The sequence below is a fragment of the Pipistrellus kuhlii genome, unplaced genomic scaffold, assembly GCF_014108245.1.
Source record: "Pipistrellus kuhlii isolate mPipKuh1 unplaced genomic scaffold, mPipKuh1.p scaffold_m20_p_7, whole genome shotgun sequence".
Lineage (NCBI taxonomy): Eukaryota > Metazoa > Chordata > Mammalia > Chiroptera > Vespertilionidae > Pipistrellus > Pipistrellus kuhlii.
The window spans coordinates 44,246,630-44,270,692 of NW_023425573.1; the positions used below are offsets into that span (position 1 = coordinate 44,246,630).

Genomic DNA, 24,063 nt, shown 5'->3' on the forward strand with positions numbered 1-24,063 from the left:
GCTTCTTGACTCATCACTACCTGGAAATCAGAATATTGGAAATCAAACTCTCTTTTTTTTTGTCCCATATTGAAAAGCTCAAGATTACCTTTATCGTTCATTATTTTTTTCCTTTCATATCCAATTAGTGAGCAGTCCTTCCCTCAGTCTCTCTTCATCATACCTACCTGTCCCTCATTCTCATTCTCTCTCCTGAAATCTGATCCTAGAGAAATCCAGGCAGAGGGTAAGCAGAAGATTAGTACTTAACTTGTCTTCCACGTCTTGTTTTCATAATAAAAGAATGTGATAAGTGGCTACTTTTATATTTTGTAATTAGCACTTCACAGTTTCAAGACTTGGATATCTGGCTGTTACTTTCTGGGCATTCAAGATTGTCTACAAACTGATCACAATTTGAGGGAAGGGATTCTTTGTTTCTTTGCTTTTTCTTTCTTCTTTATTCCTCCCCCCCCTTTCTTTTCAGCTTTATTGAGGCATAATTGACAAATAAAATTGTAAGCTTGTTTAAAATGTGCATTACGGTGATTTGAAATAGGTATACATTGTGAAAGAATTCCCACCATCTAGTTGTACATTCACTGCCTCACATCTCTCTCTCCCATTTCTCTCTCTAAGTGTACTTACGCTCTACTCTTTTAGCAAATTTCAGTTAAGTGTTATCAACTATAGTCATCATTTTTACATTAGATCCTTAAACCTTATTCCCCTTACAGCTGAAAGTCTGTCCCATTGCACCCTCTCCCTATTTACTCCACCCCCCTGGCAACCTTTTCCAGTATCTGTTTCTATGAGTTTCACTTTTTTAGATTCCACTTACAAATATCACCTTGCACTATTTGCCACTTACTGTCTGGCTTATTTCATTTTCTGTTGTCCTCAAGATCCATCTATGTTGTCATAATAGCAGGATTTCCTTCTTCCTCATGGGTGAATAACATTTCATTGTATATGTATTCATATACTATGCACTATGTTATAACTCACCTTTTGGTACTGAATGGTGTATTTTGGATATGTATCAGTTCATAAAGTGGTTCCTCATTTCAAACGCTGCATAATATTTCATTGATGTATATGACATAATATGGGCTGGCGTGAGTACCCCATCCTCTAAAGGTAAACATTAGGGGTATGTTATTGTTTAAAGCTTTTAACCTTGTTAATTTTCTTCCTTTCCTCTTTCCCAACTAGAGGGCAGGAATTGTGTTCCCCAGCAAAAGAAAATCTATAAGTAAACTTTTAGCATTGCTTCCACACAACTGGGTATAGTATATACAGCGAGAATGTCTGTCACACATAATATCACTAAATTTTAGTATTTTACTTAGATTACTTAAAAATTGCTTATATTTTCTTTATAGTAAATTGGCCCAGGTAATTCTAGGCAATATTTTTCTTAAGGTTTTACAAAAAAGCCAGAATTTTGGCAAGGTTGTATTGAATGATTAAGGACCAGTAATGAAAATGTGATCTATATTACATAATGCATATAAATTTAGTTGACCTTTGAATTGAAGTTATTTATATAGCCAGATATAAATATTCAAGAAATTTAGCAGAACTATAAGTTTATGGGTGAATTTTGCTTATTTTACTGCTTGCTTGTTTTACATTTAAATCAAATGTAGTCGTTATCATTATAGACATTTTATACCTATTTGATAATTGAAAATAATGACAGGCTAAGAAAAATATAACTAGAAAAAAATGACTAAATAATTTCCAGGTCCATAGAGAATATTGGGTACATTCTTATCCTGTAGTTTTTATTGTTTAGAAAGTAAACCACCAGGGTGCGCTGTTTAACAGAATTACAACATTCTGATTTTTCTCTTCTCAATGTTCCCTCTCCCCCAAAGCATCCTTTAATAAAGCAGAAAGAAAATACTAGAAATAGTTACATTATATTAGAAATATGAAATGCTTACCTCTTCTGGGTGGAGTGCCAAAAATAGAGCTGGAGAGATAAAATAACAGTAAAGTGATTTATAGTTAGCACAATTTTATTCATTTTGAACTTTTGTTTCATTTTAGTACTTTTTAAAGTAGTCTTTGGTATATTTGCCTTAGACAGGCTTATGGATAAATCAGTTTATCTGTAGCTTGGGGAAAAAATATGCCTACTTCACCTATTTTATGCTTTTTGGATATCTGTTTTTAAAATTTTGCCTGTCCTCTAAGGCATTTCTCGATACTGGCAAATTAAGGTATTTGGATAGTGATTTGATTGCTTAAACTGAAACTATTCACATGAAACCTGGTGATTTTCTGAGCTAAAGTTGCAACCAATTGTGCAGTTTCCAAAGAGGATTCAATAAAGATCCAAGTTAGAAAAATAATTTATCCTATTTTTTTTTAATTCCTGCATCTAAAATTATTTTATCCACCTAAAGAATGTGTTTCAAAGACAGTCGTTGTGGCTACAGTGTCCTTTCATGTCCCCGAGTTTCTCTGTATTCTCTTTCACAAGATTTCAAGCCTTGTGTCTTTTTCCTTATAAAGGTGAACATACTTCTGTACAAATGTTCACTCTGAGAAAGAACTATCCAATTAGAGATTTTCTGGCAGTTTTTCTTGGTACTTTTTGAGCATTATGTGGATATAATTCTGCCTAAACCTTTGAAATGCCATTCATGTCCCAGCATATGTCTTACTTGGCTCCTGCTGCTATTTACATGAGTCACATCACATGCATTATTGTATGAAATCTGTATAGTTATGTATAGTAAGATTATATGTATATAGTTATTTAGATAAGATTTCTATTTATTTCACACATGACATAAGTCAGACCCAAAGACATTGGCTGGAATTGAAAATGACTTATCATTCTGGGATTGAAACTGAGTCCAGAAATCTAGTCTCTGCCCTGTATCTACTAATCAAGTATCTGTGAGAAGCACTTTTACTTAAATTAATGGCCAAAGAATATCCTGGTTGGCAAATTAGCATTTTAACCCTATTTTACATTTGAAGATCAGGAAAAAATTGGACAGAAGTTGTGTGTAATCTCAACACAGAATTCACAGAACCTGTGGGTGAATTCTTCCCTTTTTGCACATTTTGTATGACTCTGCAGCTTAGAGTTATGTGTATATTTCAGAGAGCAGATTTCCCCAGATTTCTAGCCTAGTACCTTGTTTTCTTTAGGATATTTGCTTTTGGCTAGAAACATAGTTAGGAATTATCTTGATTGGGCTTTTCCTTTGGTCTCATTTTGCATTCTACTGCAAACACTCAAATATTGAGAAATCGAAATACTTTGCCATCCAGTATTATGCAAGTGAAATTTAATACTCAGAGTGTTACTTTTGTGACAGCTGATTTAATTGTTTTTTTAAAAAATGTTTGACGTTATTCATCTTTTACCCAATTTTATCTTTTAACACTTACTGTGGTTTAGAAGCAGATGATAGATTGTCATGTGTTTATGAAATGTGTTAGTAGGTTTTTTATCTTAGTTTCACTTACTGAATTTTAAATCCTAGTTTTACACAGAGTCATTAAGGTTGTTGTAATAGAATGTGTATCTGTAATCTTTAAGAAATATTCTTCCTTTTCGTTTCTCCTCCACATAGCATTTGATTTCCCCCTCCACTTTCCACTTTTATTTATTATATAGAACATGGACCACACACATACTTCCACAATTGCTTAGGAACAGTAGTTGCCATGGCGTTTTCAGTTTGATAATATGGAATACAGCTGTCTGTTCTTCCAAAAATATGACTGGTTTCATTCAGCAGAGAAATGCCAACAACTCTGTTCAGTATCTAATCTGCTTCCTCTTTTAAGGCTTTCCCAGAGAAAAGATGAACTTTGTCATTGTAGTGGTCACTAGCTTTTCAAAGGTTCATCATCACAATAGGGACTGTAATGGTCAGTGCTTATGTAGCACTCACCAATGTTTCAGACGAGTTTCTAAGCACATTACTCACTTAATGCTCACAAAAATCTTCTGAGCCATCACTTTTTACGTTTCTGCCAGCTTTGCCTTTGACCTAAGTGTTAAGGACTGTGTTCATTATAATATTAATAAATTTTAAAGTACAATAATATTATAAAACCAAAGGACTAATATGCATGCATATTAGCATAACCAATGGGCACTGACACTGGGGTGGTGGGGGCTTGCCCAAGGTGGGAATGGTTGTGGGGGTGGGACTGGTGTCAATTGGGGGAAAAAGGAGACATATGTAAAACTTAAAATGATAAGACATACAATAGGATAATTTTGAAATGAGTATGGATTTTTCTTCTTTATGCTAGTATTCCAAGACTGTGTCTCTCAGAAGTGCATACTGAGTTAATACAGCATCATTGAAAACAATCAGTGGTAGGAGTCTCCCTTTACAACTTCTCATGTATGAAGTTTATTTAGTCTTTCTACCCTATGACATGGGGATCTCATGGGGGAGACATGCCTTTTGCTGGTAACCAGCATATATTAACAGAGGACAAAGCAGAGAGAAGCAGGCCTGATTTTGGATACACAATGATAAGAAACGGTGGAGTCATTAGGATAATGCCTGGTCTGCAGCTTTGACTCCCTTTCTGGGATGAATGGAATTGGTCCCTGTTTGTTCCCGTGATCATTGCTTCACTTGGCAGAGGGCCTAAACTCAATTCATCCGTAAATGTTGAGCATTTTCCTACCCTGTCCTGAACACCTCTTTGTCTTGAGCACAATGACCACAGAGAATGATGGCTACCACCGCCCTCAGTCCTTTTAACTTGATCCTGAGCTCCGGTTCACTTTGCCTTTTTTATTCAAAATCTTTGGGCATCTAAAAAATGGTATATGTAAGGGATTACTATTAATATGACTTCTTTATGTGTTATTTTAAAATATTGTGGGGCTGATAAATGAAAGCACAGATTGCTTCAGGAAAATAAAATTGTAAAAATGTTTTGCAAGGGTATATAACATGGGTTGTAAAATTTGGGGGTTCTTTTTTTCTGATATGAATGGAGAAGGCTGGAAAGGAAGTTTATTGTGGCAGAAGAAGCCTAGCCTGGCTCCAGAGATAGTCTAGGATTCTTCTGATAGGACTATTACATTTTTGTTTGTCATTGTTATTTTTCTCATTGTCATCTTTGTCTTCTACCTGGAATAAGCCATTGAACTTCTTTATGGCTTGGATTTCTCCTATATAGAGAAGGGCTTTGTATCTAAATTTTCAAAAGTCTCTTTCAACTTCGATATTATAAAATTATTGTTTTTCAAAATTAATCTTTAAGAAATGAAAGTACTTTGGTTTGACCGATATTAATTGGATAGTCCTGGTATTACTCTTCTGAGGATTTTTAAACCCTATAGTACAGGAGCAAAATGAAACACTGACAGTCTTTTAAAAAAATTTTATCTTTATTGTTGAAAGTGTTACTGACCATTTGTTTGTCTATTTGTGTTCCCCCCCCCCCATTGATCCCCCCTCCACCCATACCCGACCCTCCCACACCTTTACTATTCTATTGTCTTTGATTATATATGAATCCATCTCTAATCTCATTTTTGCCTTTCATAACATGTATTCTGGCAGATTGATAGGAACGTCCTTAAAAATGGCATGGTAAATGAATGCTTACGTAGTGTGGATCTAAGAGCTGCAGGCACATTTCTGCTTTCTGTAGTTGTAGTCGCATGGTGCCTGAAATGTCACTCCTGTTTCTAAGCCTCCTCACCTTCATATGATATGACTTTTTCCTAACCTAAGTTGACTTATACAGCCTAAGACTTTCAGTGCTACCCATGAAAAAAATCTTAAAGCAGATTATTATAGAGAATAAAAAAATAGAAGACATAAATTTTAGTTTTGTGGGGAGCTAGAAGGAAGTACTACTCAAAGAAGAAAAGGGTATATAGAATAAGAAGATTCAGGGCAGCAAAATAAATTGTCCTGGCTTCAAAAGAAAGATAGCATTTTATTTAAAAAATAATCATAAACAAAGAAAGGAAGTGGCACATATGCTTTCATCCAATGCAAGCCAAAATACGCAGGCATGCTTGTGTATGTATAAATAGGTGTAAAAGATACATAGAAGGTGGGGTACATATATTCCTAGAAGGCAACCTAGAGTTGTTTGGATTTACAGTGATTGCTTTCATTCCCTATGTATGTACTGTTTGTATCTCATTTGATATCATGCTAATTTTATGATCCAATTAATAAAAATATTTTATTATGACAAAAATCTTGCTTTCACAGCTGTAACCTTTTTGCTCATCCTATATACTAAAAGTGTCGTATGCAAATTGACCATCACTCCAACACATAAAATGGCTGCCCCATGTGGTCAAAGATGGCTACAGCCATGTGGAAACAAGATGGCCAGCAGGGGAGAGCAGTTGGGAGGGACCAAGGCTGCAAGGGAGGGCAGTTGGGGACGATCAAACCTGGAGGGAGGGCAGTTAGAGGTGACCAGCCTGGCAGAGAGAGAAGTTGGGGGTGACTGGGCCAGCAGGGAAGGGCAGTTGTGGGGGTGGGGGGACCAGGCCTGCAGGGGAGGGCAGTTAGGGGCAGTCAGGCTGGCAGGGGAGTGGTTAGGGGGTGATCAGGCCAGCAGGCAGAGTGGTTAGGGGCAATCAGGAAGGCAGGCAGGCAAGCAGTTGGGAGCCAGCAGTCCTGGATTGTGGAAGGGGTCCCAGATTGGAAAGGGTGCAGGTTGGACTGAATTTTATGCACCAGGCCTCGAGTTTAAAATAATACCTACTTCTATTATATATTTATTATGTTACTAGCATCCTGGTGCACAAAAATGTATGCGATTGTGGGGTCTCTCTGACTGGCCTGCCCCCTCTCGCAGTCTGGGAGCCCTCAAGGGGTATTCTACTAAGCCACAGTCTGGCCTCCTCCTCCAGGAGGCGACTGGCCTATCAGGAGAAGGCACTGTCCCCATCCCCCCCTCACTGCTGCTGCCTCTGGCCTTTCTCTGCTGGGGGTGACCACCTGTCAGGGGAAGGTGATGCCCCCATCATGCCTCTGCTGCAACCACTGCCGACTGCAGCAGCTGCCTGAGCCTCGGCCCTCGCAGCCACCCAGCTTGCCTGACCTCAGGAAGCCTCTGTGTCTTTGTCCAGAAGGACATCCAGAAGACATCTGCCCTAATTAGCTATTACCCTTTTATTAGTACTATAGATAATAACTGTTTTGAAGTTAGTATAGATAATAAATGTTTTGAAGTATAAGGTAATTGATTTGTTATCTAAGTTGTAAAATTAGGTTAGAAAGAATTCTTCCATCAAGAGTTAAGAGAGTTACAGCTTGACCTTCTGTTATATAAAAGTTCAGTCATTGGGGTATAATTCATAGTCAGTTAGATATAGCTAATATCAACTATAAACTATTTAAAAATGTTTCGTACCATTGAGAATGTTCAGGTTGGAGGAAAATAACATGAATATGTTCCATCAGAAGTGAAAGATCTATATGAATTTTGAGACAAATTTAAAAGGTTGCTTAGGTTTCCTTTAACCCCACCCTTTCCCACATGTGGAAATCATATTATAAATAGAAATATATAAAACCCAAAAGATTCTAATAGAAACATTCAATATTGAAGTTGAACCTCTGTATTTCCATCCTTTTGTTCAAACTTTTTTCTTATTTTTCTATTTGTATTCTTTCATTTAACTTCTCTATCCAGAATATATTGATTTAAATGGCCCACATCTTATGATTCACCTTTAATTAATAAGTGATCTAATGAGTACAGAGCTATTACTCAGTAAATCTGCTGAATGCCATTCAATTCTATTTTATTCAGCTAAATTTTGTTCCATTTTGGACCAGTGAATTCTGAGCTGGGTGTGAATTTTCAAGGATTAACTATCTGGCATGCTTTTCAACTTGACCTTGCCACTTTCGCTGGTGTATTATTTTTCTCTATGCAATATTTTCCTTTTCACAGGCCATAAAATTCAGTGATAAGCATTCCTGTTAGAGGTGAGTTTTCCCTAGTTGCAAGCAGATTTGGTGACTCTAACTAAAGTAAATAATTGAATATCTTGAATTATTAACCAAAGTATTTCCCCCCTAGTTAGCAGACACCTCTCTGTTTTCTTGGTTTGTAAATTCTTTGGACTTAAAAATAACTTAATCTCAACTCCTTTTTCAAAATTTCAGTCATAATCTGACCAAAGGATACATATTTTAGTGAGAAAAGTTAAAGTCAGCTCTAAGCACTTCTTTCATTTCAGTTGTTCACATTAAATTTATGAAATATTTCAGATTTTTATACCATAATATACATCCATGTACCCATCACTAAAATTTAACCAACTGGCATTCAATTTCTTTATATATATGTGTGTGTGTGTGTGTATACGTGTGTGTGTATTTGTATAAATATATATATTTACTTCAGAGAGGAAGGGAGAGGTAGAGAGAGATAGAAATATCAATGAGAGAGAATCATTGACTCCCTTCTGCATGCCCCCTACTGGGGATCGAGCCTGCAACCCGGGCATGTGCCCTGACCGGGAATCGGACTATGACCTGGTTCATAGATCAACACTCAACCATTGAGCCACTCTGGCTGGGCTACATTTCTTTAAGGTCTGATGAGGCTGCCTGAGGTGACTTAACAGTGGAGTTTTTACACGTGAATTACACAGAATGCTTATGCAGTGGCCTGATCACAAGTTCCTGAACGTTAAGGAAATGTCATGCACAAAAAGTTAGCTTATTTTAAACCCTCTAGGATGATAAATGAAATATGTGAATCTATTTTTATTCTGTCTTTGAGTTGTAAATAGATGTAGAAAAATTTGTGAGTCTTTGTATATACTAGGTGTACCAGTTAATAATGCACACTTTTTCCAATAGATGGAGTTACACATATGTTGATATGTATGTGTTTTGATATGTATGCTATTTTGTTGTGTTGCTCCTTCAGATTACCACTTGTTCTGATCGATGGCACATGCACTTTCTGAGCAGCACTTCAAAACGTACGGAGAAGTGGAAAATTGGGTCTGAATGGTTCACCTCAAAACAAGAAAAATTCTATTGGAACTGTATCCACAAATTACCTAAAGATGGGGGAAATGTGTAGCTAGCGATAGACATTACTTTGAATAAAGCACTTTTGATGTTTCTCTTGAAATTACCATCTTTTCTTTTATCACAAAATCCACATTATTATGGCTAATTTGGATTAACTGTTAACCAGTTAATAGTGTGGCTTAACTATTAACTGGTTAATAGTGCAGATTAATTATTAACTGATTAATAATGTGGATTAACTGTTAACCAGTTAATAGTGTGAATTTTGTAATAAAAGAAAACACGATAATTTCCAGAGAAATATCAAAAGTGCTTTATTCGAAGTAATGTCCATTGCTACAATAACTACACATTTCCTCCATCTTTCAGGTAATTTGTTTTACCCAATAGAACTTTTCTTGTTTTGAGGCAGACCATTCAGAGACCCAATTTTCCACTCCTTAGTACGTTTTGAAGTACTGCTCAGATAGTGCATGTGCCATAGATCAGAATAAGTGGTAATCTGAAGGAGCAAGGTCTGGTGAATATGGCGGGTGGGTTAATATTTCCCAAGTATGTGATGGTGCATCATCATGAAGCAAAATTACTTTGCTGAGTCTTCTGGCCCATTTTGGTCATTTCACGATCAAAATGTGGTTCAAATTGATTATTATTGGTTTCACCTGTTTTTAGAAACTCATTAGACACCATACCTTCCGGATCCCACCAAACACAGAGCATTATCTTCTTTTCAAAGCGATTTAGCCTTGCAGTTGATGTTGATGTTTGACCTGGATCAATCCATGATTTGTGCATTTAGGATTCTCAAAATAAATCCACTTTTCATCGCCAGTCACAATTCAATGCAAAAAAGTCTTTCGTGCTTTTGAAGCAACATTTTACGGTTGACTTTTCATTTTTCCATTTGTCTTTTGTTCAGTTGATGTGATACCCATTTTCCTTCCTTTAAAATCTTTCCCATTGCTTGTAAACAATTAGAAATTGTTTTCTGAGCAATATTTAATCTTTCTGCAAGTTGTTTTTTAGTTTGACAATCATCTTCATCCAATAATGCTTGTAATTATTGGTCTTCAAACTTTTTTGGTTGACCTGGATGTCCTTTGTCTTTCACATTGAAATAATAATTTAAAGCATTTAAACCAGCTTCCACAAGTATCTTAATATGGAGCATGTTCACCATAAGCTTCCCAAAGTATACAATAACTTTTCAGCAGCACTTTTCTTCAAAATAATGCTCTTTTTTTTGGCACAAAATTTGACATCTTTAAGTGTAAAAATATCTATGATGTTAACATCTTCATAAAATTTGACATATGATGTTTTGAAGCTTGTTGTCAATACAACAAAATATTATAGCATACATATCAAATCACATATATATCAACATACGTGTAACTCATCTATTGAAAAAAGTTTGCATTATTAACTGGTACACCAGTTATTATTTTTTATTTCTATGCTGTCTGCTTTATTATATTATAACCAAAATGTAAGCACTCTAATTCCCAAACAGTTACAATTCACTGAGAAATTCATGTTGTGACTGCTTTTATCAGGTAATAGAAAAGACCAATAAATGACAGCAATTGGGAATCTGACCTAAAGGGGAAAACCAGTTTTCAGCATAGAACTCGTGAAAGCAATCAGTCAAAACATGGAAAACAAGTTTTCAGCATAGAGCTAGGAAGCAAATCAAATTCTGCCATTACTGCATGCATTTAGCAATTATTTATAGCTAACCTACTCTGTTCCTTTGATAAGCTTCTGTGATAGGAATGGCACAATTTAATAGGGTTTTACATTAGTAAGAAAATGACATCTACTGCCTTTGAAGTTTACGTCACATATTTTAAAAAATGAAGTGCCACATTGTTTTTGGAGTATTTTTTTGTCCTTTTCTCAAATGATTGTTATATTAGTTACTTTTATAAATAGCAGGTGAAAGTTGTGGAACATAGAGACATAACAGCAAGAAGATTCTTATTTAAATGTAATATTCTACTTAAGATGATATTTAAATACTTCCCATCCATCATTACATTTTTTATCTCAACTAGTTTATTGCCGAGGATCCTTCTCCTAATTATTTTAAAAGTCCAAGTAGTATGTGAGGCTCTACTCTGTGCCCACTAGGAATGGAGGTGACCCTCAGATTTAATCAAACTTAGCTTTAGTGATTCTGAATCAAAATCTGGGTGGGAGGCTTCAAATCTTTTCTTGTGTTATTATAGAGAGGTCTGAAGGGTTCTGGAGGAGGGACCAGAGTAATGAGGGGAGAAGAAAGGGAAGAGGAGAGTGGTGACTAACAGCTGTTTATCACTTGGTATGGGAGAAGTGTAATGGCTAGACTCCAAGTAAGGTCAGCCCAGAGCTACCCTGTTCTACCTCTTTTGTTAAGAGGAGCTAACCTTCCTAAGAGTTGTGTTCCATCAGATGCCTGCTGCTGGACCTGACTCTGCTTCTTCTCCTGTGAGATGACCTAACATAGTTGGCAGTGATGACAACTAGCTCACATTTTTCTCTTTGGGGTCAGGCTTCCTTTTTTCTCTCTGGCAGAAATATTACAACATTACAACATAGAAAAATTTGCTACATTTTTCTCTGTGTGAAGCAAGTCATAACAAATAAGGGGGAAAATCCTATGAACTAGTTTGCTTCTCTTTGGTATACTTGCATTGTCTCATAAATATCGAAACAACCCAAACTTTAAGTATTCTCCAAGTCCAAGTATATCAAGTCCTTTTATTTACAAATGAAGAAAGCAGTATTTCATTCATGATGACATTCATTCAACAAATATTTATTGAGAAACTTCTATGAGCCAGACAATGTTCTGGATATAAAGCAATAAGCAAATTAGGAAGGGGAGCCGGAACCGGTTTGGGTCAGTGGATAGAGCGTCGGCCTGCGGACTGAAAGGTCCCGGTTTCGATTCCGGGCAAGGGCATGTACCTTGGTTGTGGGCACATCCCTGATGGAGGATGTGCAAGAGGCAGCTGATCGATGGTTCTCTCTCATCGATGTTTCTGACTCTCTCTCCCTCTCTCTTCCTCTCTGTGAAAAATCAATAAAATATATTTAAAAAAAATAGGAAGGGGAAAAAAATAGGCCCTTATAATCAACCGTAGGGGAAGCAGACAATAAACAAGGTAAGTAAGCCAAGTACATAGAAATGTTAGAAAACTGTTAAATGTTATTCATAAAGATCAATCTGGGAAGAGGGACATGAAGTGAAGGGGGGCGGTCAATGAAGAACTCATTGAAAAGGTGGCATTTGAGAAATGACCTGAAGAAAACGGGGGAGTAACAAACACATTAAGTTATTAGAAGAGTATTCTAGGCACAGAGAGCAGCAAACACAACCATCCTGAGGCAGGATCACTCTGGCACATCTGAGGAGCTGCAGGAAGGCTAGTGTGTCTGGCCTGGAGTGAGACTCCATAATAGAAGGAGGTGGTTAGAGAGAGCTAAGGGCCAGGCAGTCAATTGCCTTAGAAGTCATTACAAGGACTTTGGCTATTTTCTGTCAATTGGGAAACTATTAGAAGGTTTTGAACAAAGTGACCTAATCTGGCTTATGCTTTAACAGGATCTTTTCGCTGCTGTGTTGAGAAAGTACTGTAAGAAAGCAATGTGGCAGCAGAGTCCAATTAGCAAGTTGTTGATGATAATATGTGTAGCCATGGAGCTGGATGAGGCAATAGGATGTTGTGAATGTGAAGTATGAGAGAGAGGAGATTAGGGTGACTCCAAAGTCACTGGCCTGAACAAATGGAAGAATGACTTGCTCCTTATTGAAACAGAAAAAACTATGAGAGCAGGGTTAGTTTTGACAGAAGAGGGTAGAGGAGGGGTTATCAGAATCTCATTTTCAGAGCTGCCAAGTTTGAAATGGTCTTAGATATTAAGTGGAGATGAGATAGAGGCCCAGAATGCAGGCTTAAATTTGGAACTTATCAACATATATATAATACATAAAGCTGAGGGGACAGAGAAGATTACCAAGAGAGTGAGCACAGATACTAAAGAGAATATGCATGTCCAAGAATTGAGATGAAAAGCAATCAAAAAAGAAAACAGAGTTCAGATCTGTGAGAATGAGAAATGTGGTAAGCAGGATGTATAAGAGAAAGGATTCTATGAGAGTGGTCAGCTCTATTTAATGCTGCTAATAGGTCAAACAAATTAGTTCTAGTAAATAACCACTGACAGTTGTAGTGAAGGTCATTGAGGACTTTGACAGAAACAATTTTAATGGATCAAAGGTTGGGGTAATCTGACTGGAAAGGTTCAAGTGGGAGGAGAGAAATTGGAGACAAAAAAACTATGAATAGCTCTTTTAAGAAGAAAGAGAAAGCAAGAGGAGACAGAATTGTCTGTAGGGGTGTCGAACTCAATCAGAGAAGGGGCCAAAATCTAAAATCTAGCCTAAATCGTGGGCCGAATGGTTTACTGAACAGTCATAAACTGTCATTGTGATGGAAACGCAGCGGAGTGCAGTGATGACAGCGCAGTGCGGGCCACATTGCAAGGCCTGGCGGGACGGATTTGGCCCGCGGGCCTTGTGTTTGACACATGTGTCTTAGAGTCTGCTGACAATCACATGAATATGAGCATTATCTGTGCATAGAGTTGTGACCTCAAATGATCTTGCATAGGCTAGACATACAGATTTTTTTAAATGTTTGTCAATATACATTCATGCTAAAAGGAGAAATATTAATCAAGTCAGCTCCCTTAATGCACAAATATTCATATCTTTTTTAGCTCTTATTTTATGTCCAACATTTTCTCCAGATTCTTCTTTGAGAGTTAGTTTTTAACTGTATCATTCAGCACTCCCACACTATGATTCTTTGTTTGCATATCAGTCTCCCATCCTGGTCTAAGTTTCTTGAGAAGACCCATATTTTATTTTTTCTTTACATATCCATCTTATAGCCCAGCTCCTGGCACATGGCAAACACTCCACTTTCGTTTTTTGAATGAGTGACTTTTATGTTCCATATTGTCATAGGATGTGCTTGAGGTCAAGTTAGTATCTTCCTAAAGTTGGCCATTAATTTCCAAATAGAAATTGTGCTTGGTCATTTTGTTTTCCACAGAGTTCCTGTGGAGCAGACATAATGAGGACAGGCTCTCTGAAGCTCAGTAGCACATCCATTGGGAACTCATCTCTGAAAAGGACAAAGCGAAAGGCACCTTCCCCACCCTCCCAGATACCCCCTCATCAAAGTGATGAAAATCACGTGACTGGTAATGTTACTTGTCTCATTAGCATTGCATTTGTATTCTGTTTTGCTTAATATAGACAGTAGAAATGATATAAGTTATAAATCATGTCTTTTTATTAACAATAATAGTTAAACTTAGGCTTTTAGTTAATTTTAATAATAACACTTAGCCCCTAATTATTCTCACTTAACTACCTTTTAAAAATTTTGCAACATGAAAAAGTGAAATGAAAGGATTGTGCAGCTCCATTATCCTAATGAGTATGTGATGATTTGTGAATCTGTTCAGAAAGATCCAGCCATTCAGGATTGACTACATGTAGGAATGGAAATCTAAGTAGGTTAGTAAAATGGCTGTCTCTTTCGGAATCATATAAAAACTAGTGGTCCAATGCATGAAATTCGGGCATGGGGAGGGGGTCCCTAAGCCCAGCCTGCACCATCTCCAATTGAGGATCCCTTGGGGGATGTCCGATTGCCGGTTTAGGCCACAGGGATCGGGCCTAAACTGGCAGTCGGACATCCTTCTCACAATCTGGGACCACTGGCTCCTAACTGTTCACCTGCCTGCCTGCCTGATCACCCCTAACTGCCTCTGAATGCCTGCCTGATTGCCCCTAACCTCTTTGCCTGCCTGATTGCCTCTAACTGCCTTTGCCTGCCTTCCTGATTGCCCCTAACTGCCCTCCTCTGCCAGCCTGATCTCTCCCCCAATTGCTCTCCCCTGCTGACCTGATCTTGCCCTTAACTGCCCTCCCCTGCCAGCCTGATCTTGCTTTCAACTGCCCTTCCTACCAGTCAGACCTCACCCCAAATGCCCTCCCCTGCCAACCTAGGTGCCCTCAACCGCCCTCCCCTGCTTGCCTGATCTTGCCCTCAATGGCCCTCCCCTGCCAGCCTGATCGCCTCTTACTGCCTCTGCCTGCCTGATCTCGCCACCAACTGCCCTCTCCTGCCAGCCTGACCTCCCCCTTCCCCCCTCAACTTCCTTCCCATGCTGGCCTGATCTCACCACCAACTGCCCTCCCCTGCCATCCTGATCATCCCTAACAGCCTCTGCCTCGCCCCCTACCACCATGGCTTTGTCTCAAAGGAAATCAGACATCTGGAAAATAGCCAACCAACCTGGTCTAATTAATATGTTACCTTTTTAGTAGTATAGATAGATTATATAGGATAGGATTGCTTAAATGGGGCAGGGGGGGGGGAATCCTTTTTCATCAGGAGAAGATGCTCTTGGCAGACAAAAATATATAATCCCTATATCTGTACTGATAGCCAGCCATATGCATTATACTGCCAAACCTGTCATTAAAATATTGTACCACTTTCTTACATCTTATACCAGTGGTCAGCAAATCGTGGCTCGCAAGCCACATGCAGCTCTCGAGCCATGGTTTGCTGCTCCGTTGACTAATGAGTTTGCTGACCACTGGACTAGAGTAAATGTTACCGTGTAGTTGGAAGCTGTGAAGTTTAGGCAATTGTGGCATATTGTGTGCAAAGAGGTAAAGTGTAGTATATGACAGTGGTCGGCAAACTCATTAGTCAACAGAATGGCAAACCGTGGCTCTCGAGCCGCATGTGCCTCACAAGTCGCAGTTTGCTTACCAAACTTACACCAAACAGCCGTTGCCCTTAAAACTCCTCCTCAACCACCACCTTAGGTTCTGCTTTTGCAGATTAGGTTCACCCAGATTAGATTCTGATTGGTCAGTTTCTGTGCCAGTCAATGTCAAAAGCTCCACCTCCTATGCAGCCATTGGCTCCTCATATTTCACCCAGATTTGGTTCTTATTGGTCGGTTTCTGTGCCAGTCAGAATTTCCGAGCCTATCAACAGGCCTGATCAGAGAGGTGGGGCTAATCAGCAGACCCAGTGGAGGGCAGAGAGAAAGAGAGGTATGGCTGCTGGCCAGGCTCAGAGCAAAAGAGAGAGGCAAGTGCTGATCAACAGCTGCCACGAATGCTATGGATCAGATCCTGTTTCTCTCTCTGAAGCCTCTCTCCCATAGGTCAATGCTGAGTCCAGGCTCCCACAGCCCAGGCAGTCAGTGCTGGGTCACCATGGCAACCCAGCACTGACTCCTTGTTGGTCGAGCCTTTGGTTGTTGTGGATATTACAGGCCATGAGTTTTTATATATTAGGATAAGCTACTGAGGACTTGTTTCTTTTGTGAGTGTGACTTGTTTCTAACTTGTGCTACTACTGTGTTCTACCTGCAGTTCCTATAGACAATGTTTCAGAAGCAAGCACTCCTGAGGGGCTGCCCAGCCCAGGTATGTGTTTACCTTTACTCCATATCATGGAATTACAGAGAAAGATCTTTTATGACAGTTGAGGAATGAATTTGGCATAATATTCTGTATATGAAAGGGATACAGATGCTTTGATTCCATTTCCTAGATTTTATATTATGAAATAAAAATATTTTCCCCTGGGGTTAGGGCATGAAATAAGCACACTCAAAATTTTAGTTCTGGTTCCTTGAGTCAGTTCCCTATAAGGTCTCCTGTTTTTTTTTTGTGTGCGTGTGTGTGTGTTTTTCCTATGTATTGTCAAGTTATCAACTATTAATCTCCTTTCCAAGAATAATGACCTATCTTGCTATGTTCAGAAGAAAACTTACATGAAGGTGTAAAGCACCATTCTTTTTGTAATTCAATTGGTCATCTATTTTCAGTTAAAACATAGTAGTTCATTCTTTTCTTTAAAAAAGTTTTTTTTTTTTTTTACTCTTTATTGTTGATAAAACACCATTCGTCATTCAGCTGTCCTAAGTATGAATTTAACATGCAAAGTGTTTTAATCTAATGGTAAAAATTTGTTATTATGAAATATTTTTTTTATGTTCTCATTTTAGATTTTCAATAAATGAAATTCCAGTAAAAATAAAATAATTCCAGCTGATTTCATTTCCTAATATTTTTAATAAAAGCTACTTATTAGCAGCTATTGTAAAAATGAGTATAAAGTTTCTTGATCCTTACACTTATTTTAAAGTTAAATATAAATGAATATAATGAGCTAATGATGTCTAATTAAAAATAGAATATTATTATGCCAGTAGGATAATTTGAAAGGTATAAAAATTGCTTAATATAACCTTACCTAATTTTTACAATTCACATTCACAAATACAGGGAGAACTCAGAAGCACCCAAATGCTTCTAAATCTTTTATATTTAGGTGATATTTGGGAATTGGGATTTTGACACATTTTACACAAAAAAATTCCCCTCTTCTCTCTAATTAAAAGTATTACCATTAGATACTTAGTAATATTTTACCTAACTTTTACCCAAAATGATACTAGTGATATCGTTTATTACATTATATCACACAAAATAAGGTAAATAAGAAAATTCTGAAGTATTGGAAGAAAAGGTATAATTGCTATTCAAACTTTGCTTGATATTTATTTCTCTTTTTTTTTTCTTTTACCTCTTCTTGTTTAATGCATGGATAATTGTGAGCTAACAAATCTGATTCCTTCTGAAATACTTCTTGGTCTCTGCCTGCCTTAACTCTGTTGTCTAAGTGCCATTTCCACAGATTTCCCTTCTTTGGCAGAAGGCTCACTTGGCCCCGGGCTCCCCAGTCACGAACAGTGCACTGTGCCCAATCGGGCAGATGACATCTCTCTCTTGAAGTGCCCTGAAACGCCCGAGGCAGCCACAGCATCTCTGACATGTAGGTGACCGGGCCTTTCCTGAGATGCAAGATGAATGAAGTCAGCGGTTCCGCAGCATTTCAGTTTCTCTTCTATTTGGCTTTCTCCTTCTTTGGTGAACTATTTGAACTTTACTTCTTAACTACAAAAAATACATGGTTTTCTTTCTTGAAGTTCTCATTTGTTACCTAGGCATGACTTATTTTCTGTAGTATTGCTTTTGATTGGGACTTTTGTTTTGAAAATTATTTTGTGACCATTGGCAAAACTTTATAGTTAGGTAATACTTGAATGTTATAAATATATTCTCAATTTTTCAGTGACTCAGAAAGAGTCCTTATCACCTCAAACTGCTTGTTTAAAATTAGTATATGATTATAGGAATGTAAAATTGTGTGGTCAGTTTGGAAAATAGTTTGGCACGTTTTTGTTTGTTTTAAATAAAATTTAAGCATTTGTTTTCTGTATGACCCAGCAATCACACTCCTAGGTATTTTCTCAAGAAAAATGAAAACTTATGTGTACACACAAACTTCCTTGTGAATTACAATATTATTATAGAATTTTTATTCATAATTGCAAAAAACAGGAAACAATCCAGTGTCCCTAAACTGAGGAGTGAATAAAAATAACTGGTTGGTCCATACACCGGAATACTAACATCTATCTGTAAATAGGAATAAATAACCAGTTCATGCAACAACATGGCTGAATCTCAAATATATTATGTTACATGAATAAAGCCAGATTAAATGGTTAGATGCTGTATTATTTCATTGACATACTGTCTTGCAAAGGCAAAACTATAGGAATAATGATTACCAAGAATTGGGGTTAGGGAGTGGGGTTGATCACAAGGGACATGTATTGTTTTGTGTGATTTTTTTTTTTTAATCCTCACCCAAGGATATGTTTTTATTGGTTTTTAGAGAGAGGGGAAAGAAGGGAGAAACACTGATATGAGAGAGAAATATTGATTGATTGCCTCCCATATGCATCCCAACCAGAAAATGAACCCACAACCTTCTGATGTATGGGATGATGTGCCAATCAGCTGAGCCACCAGACCAGGGTCAAGGCATGGGGGACTTGGGAGGTTAAATCTAAATCTTGATTGTGCTGGTGGTCATAAAATTATACATCTCTGTCAAAACTGGATACTCCAACATATATTCCAAAAGTGATGAATTTTACTGAATGTAAATTTTATCTCAATTTTTAAAAATGAAAAAGAAAACAATTCTGCCTGGCAGCAAGTATAATAATAATGCCTGGCCTAGTCAGCACTTTTTTATGAGTGAATTTTAAAACAGCAACTCACCAGGCTAGATTTAATGTTATATAATTCTACTAGAGGCCCAGTGCATGAAATTCATGCAAGAGTAGGCCTTCTTTCCCTTGACTGTCGGCACTGGCTTCCCACTCAGCCCCAGCATTGTCCAGGAGGTTGTCAAGAAGGATGTCCAGAAGGGTGCCTGGTCTAATTGGCATATTACGCTTTTATTATTGTAGGTTTTATCAAAAAGAGGTATTTGTCCAACAACTTTGCCATTTTGATCATCTCCAGGAAAAATATACTAGGACTCTAAAAATATTAGTAAAATTTTAAGCTTTAATAACTTTAAGTAAAATGCTACAAACTTATAAAAACATATTCTGAAAGTTAATACTTACGTTTCATTTAATGTACTGTATTTGTGAGTTTAAATAATTTTAAATATTTTCTTTTTCAATTTTATTCTGTAATTGAGAAGGACTGGAAAACTTAAAAAAAAACTATTCAAACTATATAAAGCTAAGTAAGTGTAAAGAAATTTCAATAATCATACTTTTAGGTTATATTTTTATAATATTTTAACATTTATATTTTGGATCTTGTTAAATCTTAAATGTGTACTAAGAATTTGAGCACTGTTGTTTCAACGTGAATATTCTTTCTTTATAACTTTTGAAGCTGAAATATGATAGTTGTGATGTAACATTTGTGAAAATTATTCATCTTTCACAGCCCTAAACCCAATTCTTTTATTGTAGTCCTAAAATATAACCATCATATAAGCATATTAGCCCAGGCAAAAACAAAGTTGATTTAATATTTTTCAAAGCTTGAGGAAATTTATACTTAGCTAATCAACCAACTGTGAAAGCTATTTTGGATTAGAATTTTTAAAAGGAATAACAGACTTTTCTATAACATTTAATAAAAGAAAATCTTAATAAGTATTTAGAATTATATGTCTGAGATAATCTGGTTATATGTTCACATAATTATTCATCATTAGAAAAGTATTCTACTGTTGATTTTGAACCAGAATTTAAGAGTCTAGCTAATTTTTGTTTTAAAAATTTCTTCTTTGCTAGGATTATATAGCATGAATGAGGCAACTTAATATTTAGAATTATATCTTCATTTCTTTGTAGCTGGAGTAAGCTCTGATTACAGTCTTGAAGAGATAGAAGAAAAGGAAGAACTGAGTGAAGCGCCTAAAGATGAGGCTGAAAATATTTCTGGGAAGTCACAAGAGATTCCTTTTGGATCTGCTGATATAATAAATACACGGAAAAGTGACCCTGACTCAGCCCTTGGCAGTGATACTGGAGAGTCCTCACAAAACTCCAAAGAAGAGAAACAAGAAACTAGAAACACAGATGGACAGTAAGTAGTCTACATGCCAGAATGGTGGTGGAGGTTTGTTTCACTAATACTAGTCTTCTGGGATATAGATCTGATATTTTAAATACAAAGTGTCTGCTTACATGTAATTGTTTGTAAATTAAATAAAACTCAGCAGTTCTATTACCTTTGTGTCAAATAAACCGTAACATGTAGTTAATTTACATGACTTAAATATAAAAGTTTTGTTTACTTGTATGTATTTTACCTATTATCTATTTAACCTAAATGAAACATTTAATTTTCAGTTTTATCAAATGCTCCTTAAGGATTTTTACTGACTGGTATATAAAACAATTCCACATATTAGAGTATTATAACCAATTACCAATAATATTTTTATAGTCAACTTTATGATACAAAGAATGCACTTGCCACTGGATCCTAGGAACAGTTCACTTTCATTATGTTAAAAATGACATATCATGAATAAAGATGAAGTTTATTAGACAAAATAAACCATCTTCATCAAAGTTTTGCTATAATTTTCATGGGATTGCCTCCAAATAAAACTTTTCTATCACCAATAAAATCCAGTGAGGTCGGTCCACATTCTGAATTGCCAAAAGTGAACCATGTCATATTATGCTCAGTGCAAAGTCAGTCAGAAAAAGACAAATGCCATATAATTTCACTCATATGTACAATAAAGAACAAAATAAACAAGCAAAACAGAAATAGCCTCATAGATACAGAGGACAGACTGACAGTTGTCAGAGGGGTTGGGGTTGGGGACTGGATGAAAAAAAGACGAAGGGATTGAGAAGTTACAAAATAGTTTGTAGGGGTGTAAAGTACAGCATAGGGAACATCCTTTATAATAAAAAGATAATTTGCAAATTGACCCTGATGGCAGAATAACTGGGAACGACTGGTTGCGATGACACTCACTGACCACCAGGAGGCAGAAGCTCAATGCAGGAGCTGCTTCCTGGTGGTCAGTGCACTTCCACAAGGGGAACGCTGCTCAGCCAGAAGCCAGATCATGGATGACCAGCGCAGTGGCAGTGGCAGGAGCCTCTCCTGCCTCGGTGGCAGCGCTAAGGATGTCTGACTAATTGCTTAGGCCCTCTCCCCATGTCAGACATCCCCTGAGGGCTCCTGGGCTGCCAGAGGGATGTCTGACTGCCAGCTTAGGTCCAATCCCCCAGGGAGCTGGCTTAAGCCAGCAGGTGGACATCTCCCAAGGGGTTCTGGACTGCAAGAGGGTGCAGGCCTGGCTGAGGGGCCATACCCGATTACGTGACTTCTCATGCACCAGGCCTCTAGTCCTTTAGAATAAAAACTAATACGCAAATCGACCAAATCGACCAGTTGCTATGATGTACACTGACTACCAGGGAGCAGATGTTCAAGGCAGGAGCTGCCCCCTGGTGGTCAGTGTGTTCCCACAGGGGGAACACTGCCCAGTCTCAAGGCTGGCGAGCACAGTGGTGGTGGGCCATGGTGGGAGCCTCTCCTGTCTCCGAGGCAGCACTAAGGAGCCACAAGCTCAGCTTCTGACTGAGCGGTGTTTCCCCTGGGGGGGCTCACAGCTGGTGAGCACAGCAGCGGTGGCAGAAGCCTCTTCCGCCTCCATGGCAGCACCAGGGACCCCTCAGGGAATGTCCACCTGCCAACTTATACCAATCCCCATGGTGAGTGGGCCTAAGCTGGCAGGCAGACATCCCACAAAGGGTCACAGACTACGAGAGGGTGCAGGCTGAGGGACCTTCCCCCCACATCCCAGTGCACGAATGTCATGCACTGAGCCTCTAGTAGTCAATAATATTGTAGTAACCTACATATGGTGCCAGGTAGGAACTGGAAATATTGAGGGGAAACACTTTGTAAAGTGTAGGATTGTCTAACCACTATGTTGTACACCTGAAAGTAATAATACAAAATAATATTGAATATAAACTGAAAATAATATTGAATATAACTGAAAAATAAAATTTGACCATGCAATTTGCAAAACGAAAAAGGTTTCATTTATATCCCTTTTCTTTAAAAGACAAATAAAAATAACAAAAAGACACTAGGGGAAAGCATATATTTTACAAGCTTTTTACATTTTTTTTTTAATAGGACCCCCACATGAAAACTAATGCTAATGTTTCATAGCAGCATTTCCTCTCAGTTATATTTTTTTCTTTGCTATTAAATTTTCAGTATTTGGCAGGAAAAGATGATTATTTTAGTCCATCTGTCTTTGGAAATTATTCCCTGTTTTCTCATCGTGTGTGTGTGTGTGTGTGTGTGTGTGTGTGTGGTGTGTGTGTGTGTGTGTGTGTGTGTGTGTGTGCGCGCGCGCGCGCGCGCGCGCATGCGCATTTGAATAGTCTGGATGTATAACATAAAATACCTTTTTTGCAGAGAAACACACTTGATGGCCTATAATCCAAGAAATGAAGAGAGAGTAGTTGACAATGTAAGAAACTTGAAGTCATTGGGCCCAAGTCAAGAGAATGGTGAGTTATATAAACACTAATAGCCAACACTTTCATAGCACTTATTATGTACCAAGGGCCATTCTTAACTCTTTATATATGTATATTAATTCATTAATCTTGTATGTTAACTCATTTATGAACATTATTATCTTTAGTCCCATTTTATAGATGATTGAACCTTAAAAATATTACATAACTTACTTGAAGTTCCACAATTATTAAGTGGTGGGTCTCAGATTTGAACTCAGGTGACACTACTCCAGAGTCTGCTTTTAACTGCCATGTGTACCCCCTTTTGTCCTTGTGGTTAAATGTTAGAAGTTATCTGATCTAGAACTTAAGGATGTATACTCTATGCATACTTGTGATCTATTTCTCTTTTTTCCTACATGTTGGTTAGTTTAAATATATATGTTTCCAATTCATTTTCCTCATGGTCTCTACACATGGCTGCAGTTTGCCACTCTGTTAACTGATTTTGCCGACCACTGACCTAGACGCTCGATTCTAATAATTACAGGCTGTTGTTGTTCCTTGTAATTAAGCACCTATCCCAGTGGTCGGCAAATGCATTAGTCAACGGAGCGGCGAACTGCGGCTTGCGAGCCGCATGGGCTCGCGAGCCACAGTTTGCTGACCACTGGTCTATACCATCCTGAGATCGAATACTGAGAGGCTCCTGCCACCTCCACTGTGCTCACCAGCCGTGAGTCTGGCTTCTCACTGAGCAGCATTTCCCCTGTGGGAGTGCAATGACCGCCAGGCAGCTCTTGCGTGAAGTGTCTGTCCCCTGGCAGTCAGTGCCCATTATAGTGACTGGTCGCTCTGGTTGTTCTGCTGTAACAGTTGCTTAGGTTTTTATTCTATAGATTTGCTAGTGCCAAGGACCATTTCTTATATACTTCTGTTCTCGTAGCAGCATTGAGAAGTAGTACTTTTCATACAAATATTAAAAATACTTATGAGCCAAATAAATGAGAACAAAGGCCGATATGTACCTCTTCCATGGTTCCTAATCACATGTGCTTAATTTTGT

General features: G+C 37.7%; 1 protein-coding gene across 1 annotated transcript in view; it reads left to right on the forward strand.

Moving 5' to 3' along the window:
* Positions 1 to 24,063, forward strand: part of COBLL1 (cordon-bleu WH2 repeat protein like 1) — a 140,624-nt gene that overhangs the window by 102,912 nt on the left and 13,649 nt on the right. The window contains exons 9-13 of the mRNA XM_045575640.1: positions 14,117 to 14,267; positions 16,471 to 16,524; positions 17,801 to 17,938; positions 20,340 to 20,574; positions 22,951 to 23,045. Coding sequence (XP_045431596.1) covers positions 14,117 to 14,267; positions 16,471 to 16,524; positions 17,801 to 17,938; positions 20,340 to 20,574; positions 22,951 to 23,045 — 673 coding nt within the window. The remainder of the gene's footprint in view (positions 1 to 14,116; positions 14,268 to 16,470; positions 16,525 to 17,800; positions 17,939 to 20,339; positions 20,575 to 22,950; positions 23,046 to 24,063) is intronic.